Here is a 14,694-nt window from a genome sequence, read left to right as displayed (position 1 = left end):
ATTTTTGTAAATTTTGATGACTATGAAAAAAGCATGGTCTTAAATACTGCATTATCTGATCACTATGGACAAATGATAACCCTTTTCACACAAAAAATTAAAGCAAATGAAATAAAATGGATCAAAAAAAGAATATTCTCAAAAAATAAAATTATTCAGTTTAAACAGGATCTCGCTGAGGTTAGTTGGGAAAGTGTAACACAGAGTACAGATGTAAATATAGCATACAACTGTTTTTCGAATATTTTCACTAGAATAATGAACCTAATCTTTGTGGAAAAAAAGTTGAATAAAACTAGGCCCAATTCATGGATAACAAGGGGTATAAAAAAGTCTTGCTCGAGAAAACGCTCATTATACAAAAAGAAGACACTAGGGCTGATAAGTACTCAGTATTTCAAAAAGTATTGTGCTGTTCTCTGTAAAGTTATTGCAGCTGCTAAAAAAATGTCTAACACTGAATATATAATGAAAGCCGAAAATAAAACCAAAGCTACATGGTCATTAATCAAAAAAATAACAAAACCCAACTACCACAAAAACAATATCCTAGAAAGTTTTGCAAAAGATGTAAAGATTCACAAACCATAGTAAATCAAATCAATAAGTATTTTAGTGAAGCTTGCCCAGACCTAAATAAACCAGATAGCCCAGATTATACAAAAATAGAAGAATGTGAAAATGCTTTTGTCTTTGAACCTACCACTCCGCTTGAAATAATAGAATGTATTAGACAACTAAAAAATAAAAAATCTGTCGGTGAAGATCAGATTCCTATGTGTCTATTGAAAGAAACAGCAGAGATCATAGCCTATCCTTTGACTTATATTATAAATTTATGTTTCTCACAAGCAATATTCCCACAAGTACTGAAAGTGGCATCTATTAAAGCTATATTTAAAAAAGGAAACAGAGATGAAGAAAGTAACTACAGACCCATATCATTATTGCCAAATCCCAGTAAAATTTTTGAAAAGCTCATGAATAAACGTTTACTCAAGTTTTTAGATGATAATGTGTTGTTAGCAGAAGAACAAAATGGATTCCATAAAGGTAAATCAACCATACAAGCAATATATCAAGCCATAAAAAAAATTTTACACCATTTGAACAAAGATGATTGTACTGTAACTTTGTGAATTGACCTGTCAAAAGCATTTGACAGTGTCAGCCATGAAATTTTATGCAACAAACTTGATAAATATGGAATCAAAGGCACATCTTTGGACTTAATCAAATCCTATTTGACAAACAGAACCCAACATTTGATTGAAAATGACATCCCGGGGATAATTAAATCAAAATCAATTCTGATAAAAAAGGTGTGTCACAGGGATCCATCCTAGATCCATTATTATATATATTGTACACAAATGAAATACCAAATGTAGTTAATAAAGATATTGTATTATATGCTGATGATATATCGGTCATCGTAAAAGAAAAGAACTCTCAGTTGGTCATGGCAAAGATAACAAATGTGCTAGATGTATTGAACAATTTCCTCACAGCAAATGACTTACTACTTAATATTGACAAAACTCAAATAATTCATTTCCCAAATAGATCCTCGCCAGAGTTGAATACCTTTGAATATAATAATCAAAATATAAACATATGCAATCAGATAAAATTTTTGGGACTGTAGCGCTCGTGATTTCATAAAGTAATATGTTTTCGTTTTTAGTTTGTCCTCGTTTGTCATTTATACTCACTGTATCATGTTTGTTTACATCTTTTCGTTATCGACGTTAACCTATTTTTCATTTCATTCCGGTGTTAATGCTAGGGATCAGGGATCTGTATTGACAGAATTATCAACATAGTTTGGCTGGCCTATTCGCGCGGAGATGGCGCTGTCAGTAGCTTTCTCGGTGTAATTAGAACTCGTTTTTCTTACACATTTCTTTATTTGAAAAAGTATTGTGGTAAAAAGTTCAGGAACGTTGGATCCATCTGCATGTGGACTCGTTCTAGTTGATTTCATGTATTGGAACTGCAAATAAGTTTTTCTGGAGCCTTAGCGGTATTTGGAAAGGGAATTGATTTGAACTTTTCTGCCTGGTCTAGAAACTTAGTCGTATTTTCAACGCAATCTGTCATACAACCGATCAACTGGGAATAAAACCTTTTTAACCCGAATTATTCTGCTTGGTGTACGAACTTATTTTTCCCACCCCACTTCAGGACTCTTGATAGATAGGAGACTGGACTGGAAAAATCACATAGACTACTTATCAAAAAATATTGCAAAATATTGCTATGCATTGAGAATACTGTCGGAACATGTCTCAACTGAAGCTGCCCTCTCTGCATACCATGCTTATATTCAATCTAGAATAAAATATGGAATAATATTCTGGGGAAACTCTGTTGGTATCTCTAGGATACTCATACTACAAAAAAATGTATTAGGTATATCTATAAGATGAAAAAAAACGATAGCTGCAGAAAAGCTTTTATTAGGAGCAAAATTTTAACTTTGATAAATCTCTATATATATGAAGCAGTAGTATTTCTAACAGAAAACAAATCAGAACTTTTCATTAACTGTGAAAAGGATCACTTATACAACACCAGAACAAAGAATGATCTTAGAAATGAGAAATGCAACTATACATACATACAGAGAAATGTCAAATATAGCGTTATAAACATTTACAATAAATTTCCACTCACTCTAAGAAATCTTCCAGTTTCAACAATGAAATGTCGTTTGAAGAGCTATCTCGTAGAAAAACCTTATTATAGCTTGCAGGAATTCTTAAATGATAGTATGCTAACTATATGAATGTTATTTACATATGCCTGATTTTTGTATATATTGTTTTTTTTTGTGTCTTAAAACTACTCGTGAGATAATATTGATTATGAATGTAAAACTTTGATTTGTTATTTAGTTGTTATTTACTACTGACATGTTCCACACTCCTCGGAGTTTATATATGTACATTATATGTAACTGGAGCAAATAAAGATCTATGACTATGACTATCTAAGCGTAAAAAAAGACAAGCCCATAAAGTGGGTAGTGGTCAAGGGGACGAAAACCTACAAGGAATAGAAGGTGTCAGAAAAATTTGGTTATTTATTTCTAAAGTTCCAGATAAAATAGAAGCAGACAATATGAGAAAATACATCGAACAACATGCCCACACCACTAATGTGTATGTAAAAAAGCTAAACATTGAAAATCCCAGAACTGATAATCAAGCCTTCATGGTTGGACTTAACCCAAAGCTACATGATCAAGTGTATGACCCGAATTTCTGGCCAAAAAATATTTGCTTTAGCCGCTTTAATTTCAAGAAGGGACAACATTTCCTGGATAACCGCAGACAAGTTGAAAATTTTCAGAAACCAGCTTCGCCCTAAACTCTAAGAAAAGTTTGAACAGTTCAAAGGAATCCAGTCTTCAGTTGATTCATGTGAATATTCAAAGTCTACTGAATAAAATAAATGTAATTGAAATTTACTGTGAAACGCATACCCCAACATTTGTCTGTGTATCTGAACATTGGATGTGTAACGATAAACTCTTCAATTCAAAGATAGCAGGTTATGATCTGGTATCCAGTTTTTGTAGAACACAAAGTGAACATGGTGGTACTGCTGTTTTTGTTAAATCAGAATTTTATAATGCAAATAAATGCAAACCCATCCCACATTTGTCTGACAACTCACTTGAATTGCACTGAGTGTTCTGCCATAGAGGTAAATAAAAAACTTTGTATAGTCACTTTATATCGTAGTTCATCAAACGACTCTGAAGTTGATGTATTTCTTGATCAGTTAAATATTATCTTAAATTACATAACAAGTAAATATACAGAAATAATAATATGCAGAGATTTCAACATAGACTTCACAGGAGAAAGCCGCCCTAAAAAACAACTATTTGACTTTCTTGAAATGTTTCATCTTATTTTGCTGTATGCTGAACCAACGCGTACGGCAAAATATGGGAAAAAGATAACTTCTAGTGGACTGGATTATATAGTTACCAACATAGCGTACGTCTCCTGTGAGGTCTATGATATGGGGGTATCAGATCACTTTGCCCAAAGACTGACATTTAATATAATGAATGAAATCAAAAATACAAAATACATTGTCACTCGGAAAATTAATGACGTTTCAATATCAGAATTTAAATCACTATTAATCGCGGACGACTTCTCATATGAACAAAATGAGAGTGTTGATATCATGTTCAATAACTTCTTTTCACATTTCCAATGGTGCTTTGATGTTGCAATACCCAAGCAAAAAATGAAACCATAAAAAAAATCGAGTTCAGGAAAAATTCCATTTTCAAATGAACTCTATGCAAAGCTGGATGATCTATCTAAAACAAATGAATTGGTTGCGGAAAAATACCAATGATCCTGTAATACATGAATACTATAAAAAAACCAAAAAGGAAATTGATAGAGAAATGTCCATTGCAAAAAGGGATTATCATACAAATATTATTCAAAATTTCATCAATAAAGTGAAAACACTATGGAACTTAGTGAACAACAAAACCAACCGCGTAAAACAAAAACAGAAAATCACCTTAAATTACAATCACAAAATCGTAATTGAAAATAAAGATATAGCAAATGTATTTGGAGTTCACTTTGCTAACTCTGTCAAAGAGAAAATAGATTCCCTTGATCTCCCTTGCGATATGTGTACCAAAGTTGAAGCGATGAGTCCAAACTCCATGTTTTTCGCTCCCGTTACTGAACATGACATCAAGCATATAATTCTTAACTTGAAGAAAAATTTTTCTGCTGGCATTGATGAAATTCCTGCCACAATTCTAAAAGAATCAGTTGATATTATATCTAGCACTTTAACGTTAATAGTAAACAACTCTGTAATGAGTGGAACATTCCCAAATGCACTAAAAATCACAAAGTCGATTCCTATATTCAAAAAAGGGGATACACAGTGTGTTGAAAATTATAGGATGATTTGCCTCATCAGTTGTTTTTCCAAAATAATGGAAACAGCAGTGTACAACCAAATAATCAACTATTTAAACAAATATAATATTATTACTTCATCTCAGCATGGATTTCGACCTAACCACTCAGTGGAGACAGCATCTGTTGATTTGACACTATATATATATATATATATATATATATATATATATATATATATATATATATATATATATATATATATATATATATATATGATAATATCAACGAAAACAAAGTTGTAGGAGGACTTTTCTTTGACCTGTCGCGTGCATTCGACACCATAAAGCACGAGTATTTACCAACCAAATTAGAGGCAATAGGTATACGAGGCCCAGTTCAGCAGTGGATCCTATCATATATATCTGGGAGGACGCTTAAGGTGCAGATTGAGGACGAGTTCTCTGATAACTTTGACATTACAATTGGCACTCTCCAAGGTGGTGTCTTAGGCTCCTTGCTATTTTTGCTTTATGTGAATGATTTACCCACTCACATTAGGCATGGACAAACCTTTATCTATGCGGATGATACCACAGTTATTGTTGTGGCTGACACCGGTACTGAATTACAAAAGAAAATTAAATTGGTTACAGAGGAATTTTCGCACTGGTGTGAGGTGAATCATCTAATTAACAATACAGAAAAAATGGTGTTCATAGAGTTTACAAGTCCCCTCAGGCGAACACACAATTTTACAATAAATATTGATGATATTGAAATAAACACATCAGAGTCAGCACGATACTTACGTATGGAACTATACTACAAGTTCTCATTTAACAACCAAATAGATTCTATTTGCAAAAAACTAAATAAACTATATTATGCTTTCTATACACTCAAGTCAAATTTTCATAGACCTTACTTGATCAATTTATATTATGCACTGGTATCTAGCACCATCAGCTGCAACATCATAGTATGGGGAAGGTCCACAGAAACATCCAGTCTTTGGAATACAAAAAAAGTTCATCAGAATGATATATGATTTAGACTACAGAGAATCGTGTAGGAACACCTTTACAAATAACAATATTTTAACATTCACATCTATTTATTTGTATAAATTACTGGCGTATACCTTTTTAAATAAAGGAAAACTAAACAAAAACAGTGAGTACCACAGATATGATACGAGAAAGAAAAATGACTTTCACTTACATCCCATACTCAGATCACATCACAAAAAATCACCTCTGTATGCAGGGGCATATTTATTCAACTTATTGCCTGAAAGCATGAAATCGGAAACAAAAATAAAAACTTTTAAACATACATATTTTATACTTTAGACGATTTTATTCAAAAGTGTGGCTGATTCATTTTCATCTATGTAGTATGCATTATATGTACTGTTTTTAATATGTATCCATCCAATATGTTTTAACTTATGTGTGAAGTTGACTATTGTTAATGTGTTTGTACTTGTTGTTTGTTTTTCATTTTTTTTTGACATATCTCATGTTGTAAGAACAACCTAAAGAGACAAATATATTATCTATCTATCTACCAATTGAAGTTGGGTTTAAAAGCAGCTCTTATAGCTGAACTCTGCCTATTCATCTTTTCATTTCTATTTAAAAAACGGGACATGACTTCAATGGGGAATTATTGTCCATATGGCTTTTCTAAATCATTTGAATATGCCTTTCTGGAAAGACTTCAATCATTTCATTCCAGCTTAACCCAGAAGCAACATGAAATTTGTCAACAAAAGTCTACTGAAACAGCAGTGTTTTCATTAATAAATCAAATACTCACACTCATTGATGCAGCTGATTGTCTGGCATTACTTCTGTGTGATTTGAGTACAAGAGGTGTTTAACTCGGTTGGATGAATTAATTTCTTCTGAACCGGGATCAGTTTGTGTCATTGCAATTAATGAAAAATAATAGTACTTTCAAGTGTTACTCTGAGTGTAGGAACATAATAATGGGTGTACCACAGGGCTCCATATTGGGTCCTATTTTGTTTATCCTCTAAGTAAATGGCATTGACCGTAATTGAAGGCAGTAGTTATACAGCCTATGTTGATGATTTTTCATTGATTGTCTGCATCTGATACTACAATTTTAGAAAATAAATGGTCAAGTGCATCTAAATCAAGTATCCAGTTTGTTTTAATAGGCACGATTTATATTCAACACAGATAAAACACAAGTTATTTATATTCACAATAGCCGTAAAAAATTGACAATCTCCAGTTCAATGTAAATAACATGAAAAAAGAAAAATAAAACTTTTTATGTTTTACTTATAGGACAAATCTGCAGTAACAACATTTGTTACAAATAAAACTGGTGAAAAAACATAGAAAGTTTTATTTCTTATTTTTCATGATGATCTCCTACCAAGTAGTAATGGCTACATCCATCAATTTATTAAATAACATATTGCCAATATCTGATATCTAAACTCAATTCCGTGAAGTTTCTTTGTATTAATTTAAGTTTGGTATTGACTAGAGCTCGTTTGTTTAGTATCCATTATGCTCATTTAGACTCTAGAATTAGGTACGGTGTTTGTTTCTGGGGAGGCTCAACTTCAGCACAAAATGTATTCATTGCACAAAAGTGCATTGTATGATGCATGGCAAATATATTTCCAACTCTAGCATCAGTCTATATATTTGATATGTCTGTAAATGTGTTTGAAAATGAGTCAAATTTTATATTGAATAAAAGTATTCATCAACCCTATACGATAATTGAAAACCAGTTCCATGTGCCAATTGCAAAATTAGAAGTGGCATATTCTGGGTCAGAATACTACAACAATCTACCTGTATAATTGAAGGCATCAAAGCAACTGTAAAATTTTAAACAAACACTGATAGCATATTTGTTAAAAAATAGTTATTATGCACGAGCAGATTTTTTTATAATTATTAGGTATATTCTTCTTTCATTATCGCCTCATTTAATTTTTATAACTGTCTTTTAGTATCTTCATTTTATTGTGTTGACAGTTTCCTTAACAACTTTATAGTGTCTTTGTGGAAATGAAGTATTAGTATTATCATCAAAAGCAAACAACAATTTACCTTTGCCAATGCCAAAATCTGCAACATCGAAGTTTCTATAATTTGTGAGGGCAAAAAAATTAATAATCATTTACGTAAATTCCATAAAAGATATATTATATCATGGAAGAATATTATAGTGATGATACATCTAATGGAATAGGAGTCTTATTCAGTCTATGTATTTTTAATTAACGTCGTTTCGACATTGTCTATGTCGTATCGTAGCATTTAAACATATAACATATATGTGTTTATGAATGACTGACCCTTTACTTGATGAAAATTAATAATACTGTCCATGATAATGATTGAACAATTTTCACAATTTTTTTTATTCTAGAATCTAGACACATTTTGTGTAGTAATAGTACACAATGGACTACATTTTTTATATATCAAAGTAGATAGATAGATAGATATATTTTCACCACATTACATATATAAATACATTTATGGCATGTCAATATATTAATAGATACAATATAAAGTACACAATGAATAAAATTATACAATAAAACATATGATATTTTGAAAATGTTACAAACATAATCAAGTGAGGCATAAATAAATAGCGTAAACAGAATGGAATATTTCAGAGAAGTGATGTGTTGAGTGCATGACTCAGTTGCTTTGTTGTGACGAGAAACTCATCTGTGGAATAAAAGCAGTGTTCAAGAATATATTTTTTTGTGCTTTTTTTGAACTGATCAAAAGATAGTGATTTGATTCTCTCTGGCAAGCAGTTATATAGATTGATATTCAGAGAATTATGTTGAGATTTGGTTAATCTATACCTTGGAGTTTTTAATAACTTAGCATACCTAGTATTATGGTCATGTATATCTGACTGGGTTTGTAACTGGTTGATATTTCTGTGTATTTCTAATAAGGCATTGTAGATATATAATGAAGGTAAAGGCATGATGCCAAACTTTATAAAGTGTGGGTGACAATGTTCTCTATATCCAACTCCAGCTAAAATTCTTACTGCTTTTTTTTGTTGTCGAAAGATGGTTATTGCACGAGTGGCATTTCCCCATAAAATTATTCCATAGTTTATCTGCGAATGAAACAGAGAGAAATATGTCATTCTCAGAGTATCAGGTTGAATTGCTTTTTTTAACTGCCTCAAGAGAAATAGAGTACTTGCTAATTTGTTACAGAGCTGTTCTATGTGATTCGACCATGTGAGTTTGTCATCAATAACAATACCGAGTAGCTTGACAGTATTTCCCATTTGTAAGTTCATATTAGAGGAGAAGGTTATTTTTTGGGATTTGCTTGCGTTCAACTTGAGTTTGTTTGCAGTAAACCAATTTTCAGCACGTTTTTCAATGTTATAAGAAGAAGAAGCGAGTTCCATAAGGTTTTTACCGGTACTCATCAAAGTAGTGTCGTCGGCGAATAGAACACTTTTATTGGGTAATAGGAAGTTGCATAGGTCATTTATATAAATTACAAATAAGAATGGCCCAAGCACTGACCCCTGTGGGACACCATGTTTTATAGGTAGAAAGTCCGAGTTTCTTTGGTTAACAGAAACACATTGTTTTCTATTTTCTAAATATGAACTGAATAACTTCAATGCCACCCCTCTAATACCGTAATATTTGAGTTTCAAAATGAGTATCTCATGAGAGACACAATCAAAGGCCTTCGACAAGTCACAGAGTGTAATATCCGTGAGTACACCTTGTTCCAGACCCTCAACTATGCCTTCCAATATATTAAGAATTGCAAGAGTTGTAGAGCGATTTTGTCGAAACCCATACTGTGCATTATTCAAAAATTGGTTTTTTTCAAAATATTTCACTAGTCTATTTTTCAGAATTATTTCGATGATTTTAGCAAATATGGAAATAATGGATATTGGTCTATAATTGTCAATTTCTGTAATATCTCCCTTTTTATGAATAGGAATAACTCTGGTAAATTTGAAACTATCTGGAAAAATGCCTTCACTGAAGATCAAATTGATCATTGATGTTAATGGCGCAAGAATTAGATCTGATGTTTGTCTTATGATATGGCAATTTAAATCATGTGTATCTACTGATTTCGAATTTTTTAATGCTTGTGACTCCCGTTAGGAAAAAAGAATTGCATGGCACAGGAAAATGTTTGTATTGGATCAATTCGTCTGGTATATTGGGTAACTGGTTTATTATATTTTCAGCAACACTTGTGAAGTGAGCGTTGAAAGAGGTTTCACATATTGGAGTTTCAGGGTTACTTTTAGTTTTCCTATTTAACTCATAGTTTATAATTTGCCAACTAGCTTTTGATTTGTTTTCTGATGTACTGATATAATGTCCATATGAATTTCTTTTTGCTTCTTTCAATTCCTTCCTGTAGCTTTTCTTAAGTGAATTGTATGCCACCTTATCAGTAGGATTTTTCTTTGTATCATAGATACATTTTACTATTGAAAGTGTGTCCCTCTTCTCCTTCAAAGAATTATTGTACCATATAACTGGCGGTTTTTCTCCAATTTTATACTTTTTATATGGAAAGTGTACTCCCACATAATCAGCATAAGTATCAACCAGAAAATTTGCTAGAAAGTTGATACCTAAATTTGTATTTTCAAAAATACCCCAATCAATACTCTTGAGGGATTCTCTGAATTTTTCCATTGAGGAGTAAGATAAAGATCTTTTCATAATTATGTCGGGTTTACATTCAGTGATTTTGTTTAAGATTATATATTGTCCAATATGGTCAGACAGACATGGATCCAATACACCTGAAGTCATGTTCTGTTCCTCTATATTTGTCAATATATTATCAATGCAGCTGGATGAATATGCTGTTATCCTGGTGAATTCAGATATGATTATAGTGAAGCCAAACGAATTTAGTAAGCATTTCAATTCAGATAAGACATTCGAATTCGACTTGAAATTAATGTTAAAATCACCCAGTATTATGATTTTATTTTTACCTCTTACGTATTTATTTAATAAATTTTCCAGGTTTACCAAGAAAATTTCAGCATTTCCCAAGCAGGATCTGTAAAGTGTTATTATTAAGACTTGGTTTGATAATTCTAAGCCACAAAATTCAGAGTTTGTCTCATCATTCAAATCCTTTAGTTGTAATGGTTTAGACTTTATATTATTTTTTGTAAATATAGCTACTCCTCCGTGTCTATTATGTATTCTACAGAATTCTGCTGCCAGAGAGAATCCTGAAATGTTGGTACTTTCAAGATTTGTTTTTTCTTGCCAATGTTCTGATAGACATATTATATCAAAATTGAATTTGTTCAGAAAAAGATCAATTTCTTCAGTTTTATTTGATAGGCATTGTATATTTATATGAAATACACTCACCACATCGACCCCCTTCAATTCCTTAGATAAAATAAAATTTGTGAATTCTACATGAGACAATGAAACTGATGCGGTTTCCTCCTTTGTAGTGTTCGACAATTTTTTGGAATTCCCCAAATTTATCAATATTGGTGATTTGTCATTAGAATTCAATTGGAGTCTTTCCTTGCTCTTTCTAAAAAAGAGACTGGTCCCACTGTAGGTCCATCTGTTCTGAAGTCATATCTGCGATATCCCACACCTCGAGGCCAGAAGGATGGTTTGTAAAAATCTTCCTTAAATTTAAAATCCGCCGCTACCATAAAACTCTTGAAACCGTTTTGTTCTTTTAGGAGAGTTACTGTAAAATCCTGTGCGTTTTGATTAGTCTTTTCCTGTAAGTATTCTTGAATGTCTTTTTCTTCAACATCTTGATTAACCCTGTATATAAACATCCATACTCTTGGATGCCGTCCTCTGAATTTTCCATTTCCATCATCTGCTTGTCCAATGTTTTTCCGATGATATTTTTTAGGTCTCCTTTCCACTGTTTTCCACTCACTATGTTCTATCTCATTCTTGTTTGGCTCTTCTTGATCAGTCAAATTGATGATATCATTCATCAATTTGAGCTGTTCCTTCTCAATGTTGGACATCTCATTTTGCTTTCCATCAGAGCTGGAGTTCCCATTAGTTTCGGCAGATGTTAACTCATGTTTACTTAAATTTTGATGTGACCAGTTTTTCTGAACCTCTCGTATATCAAATTTCGGTAAGGTATGACCACTCTATTTCAGAATGCTATTCACGTTTTTTTCAACAGAAGGAATGCCCGTTCTTATCTCCGATGTAGCGTTTTGTTTTTGCAGGTTTAGTATTTTTTCTTGGATTAGTTCCTTACTTTCTTTCAATAATGTGTTATTTTCAGACAAAAGTTTATTATTCTCTTCCAATTGCTTGATGATTTTCCTTTGCATGACCACTTCTATCTTCAGTTTTTCATAATCCATTTTCTCATTTGTTGTGAGTGCATCCGCAACATTTGTGCCAGTCGCATCCTTATCCCAAGGACTATTAACGAGTGTACCTAGAGATTGACCTTTGGATTGTCTGTATAGATTTTCTTCAATTTCCTGCTTACAGCAGTTTTTTCTCTCCAGGCAGCTTTTATGATATGCTTTCCTGCAGTTTTGGCATGACATTGGATTTTTTATTACACTTTTTTTGCAATATTCACATTCTAGATTTAACACCACATCTTTACTTTCCGCCATCTTAGTAGGGTTGTCTATGTATGTGTTACCTCACTTGATTGGTTAATGGTAAATGAGATAACAGGTAGATTTTAAAAAACAATATAATCTCAGTTCTTGGACAGTAGATAAATTTTGAATGACTAATATTGGCATTATGAAAAAAGGTGTAACAATGGTGAGTGGTTGAAGACCAACAAAAGTTTTTTAGAAGTTTCTTCAATGAAAATTCACTAAAAACCAGTATTAGTTGAAAGTTATAAGATGGTAGTAACAATTATTAAGTGTAGTTTTTCAAATAAATAATTTTCAGATGACATGCCTGCTGGACAGACACCTCACACTGTGGTTCTATTTGCACACAATGATCTAGTGGATGGAGTTCATCCTGGTGACCGTGTTACTGTTACTGGAATTTATAGAGCCCAGCCTTTGCAAGTGAATCCTCGCATGCGAAATATTCGATCAGTTTATAAAACTCATATTGATGTCTTACATTACCGTAAAATTGATCATAAGAGACTCTACGAAGAAGAAGAAGGGTAAATGTTTTACTATAATTCATTAACTTCAACGGTAATTATTTTTATAATTATATAACATTGTATAATGAAAACTTTAATCTCTGACACTCACATTTGTTGTTTTTATTCCAGTAAAGATCATCGATTCACACCAGAACGTGTAGAATTATTGAATATTTTGTCACAAAAACCTGATATTTATGATCGCCTAGCCAGAGCAATTGCACCTTCGATTTATGAGAATGATGACGTGAAAAAAGGTATATTATTGCAACTCTTTGGGGGAACCAAAAAAACATTTGTTACTTCTGGCCGTTCCAATTTCAGAGCTGAAATCAATATTTTATTGTGTGGAGATCCAGGTGAGAATTATATTTTTAAATGCATGTGCATATGATCCGTTGAATCTAGTCGCTAAAATAACAAAATGAATATAACATTTGCTTCAAAATGCTTTTGTATATATTATGTATGTATGTATAATCCACTGACTAATATTTATAAAAGTTACAATATGGAAATGTTCAGAAATACATTTCTCAGATTACTTTCGATAATGTCGAAACCATCAAAATTTGTTTCACTATATTTCAATTTTTTTGAATGTGATAGAAGGTTTATTTTTTTATTTATCTACGGGTAACCCCAATTTGTATACACGAATTCAATACATTTTAGGAAGTAAACACTAATACTATACTAATCTAACTTTAATTATACTAATAACCTAAAAATAGAAATATTTGAATATTTGAGCACTTATTCCTGTGATTTACAGTTGAATATTTTTCAATCTATTTCTAAGAGAACATTCAGGAATATAAAATAAGTCAAGATCAACCTTATTGCCATTAGAAACTATTCTAGGAAGTGGAGAATTTTTACCATAATTACACCCGTGGAAGTCGATTGCAAACATTTGATTGTTCCGTGTCCTTCTAGGAGGTACGTGAAGTTTAATTTCAGAAAGAAGAGTTGAACAATCAATTTTCAAACTGAACAACTTATGGAGGAATATAATATCTGCATGAATTCTACGAGTACTGAGTTTCGATATATCTGTTTTGAAACTGATATCTGAGAGTGAGTGATCGATCAGAGGCATGCTCAGTTTAAAGGCAATATATTTCAGGAATTTATTCTGAACTTTCTCTATGTTATAACTGTAAAGTTCATATTTCGTGGACCAAACACAACTGCAGTATTCCAAAATTGATCTTACCAATGAAAAGTACAATGCCTTTATGGAGTTAACATTTGTGAAATCCTTTGTTAATCTGCATATAAAGCCTAACATTTTCATCGCTCTACTAGTGATAAGTTCATAATGGAGATGGAAATCCATTTTGGCATCGACTACAATACCTAGATCGCGTATAGATTTTACAGATTCCAATGGTTTACCTTCAATTGTGTATTCAGTGATGAAGTGATTACTTGATCGAGAGAAAGACATACTTTTGCATTTAGTTGCATTGACATCCATGCAGTTATCAGTACACCAATCTATGAAAGATTCAATATCAATTTGAAGTTTCTCGCAGTCCTCTTTGGATTTAATAGTCCTGAATATTTTAAGATCATCAGCAAACATCAAA

General features: G+C 32.0%; 1 protein-coding gene across 1 annotated transcript in view; it reads left to right on the top strand.

The window, feature by feature from the left end:
* dpa (disc proliferation abnormal) overlaps positions 1-14,694 on the top strand; it is a 48,842-nt gene that overhangs the window by 17,072 nt on the left and 17,076 nt on the right. Inside the window, exons 7-8 of the mRNA XM_023162149.2 lie at positions 12,886-13,114; positions 13,229-13,458. Of these exons, the coding sequence (XP_023017917.2) occupies positions 12,886-13,114; positions 13,229-13,458 (459 nt within the window). The remainder of the gene's footprint in view (positions 1-12,885; positions 13,115-13,228; positions 13,459-14,694) is intronic.

Source organism: Leptinotarsa decemlineata, unplaced genomic scaffold (genome assembly GCF_025532065.1).
Source record: "Leptinotarsa decemlineata unplaced genomic scaffold, Ldec_3_MD MMD2_tig00003348_RagTag_RagTag, whole genome shotgun sequence".
Lineage (NCBI taxonomy): Eukaryota > Metazoa > Arthropoda > Insecta > Coleoptera > Chrysomelidae > Leptinotarsa > Leptinotarsa decemlineata.
Note: the sequence above shows the minus strand (reverse complement) of the source record. Positions and strands in the feature narration are given on the sequence as shown.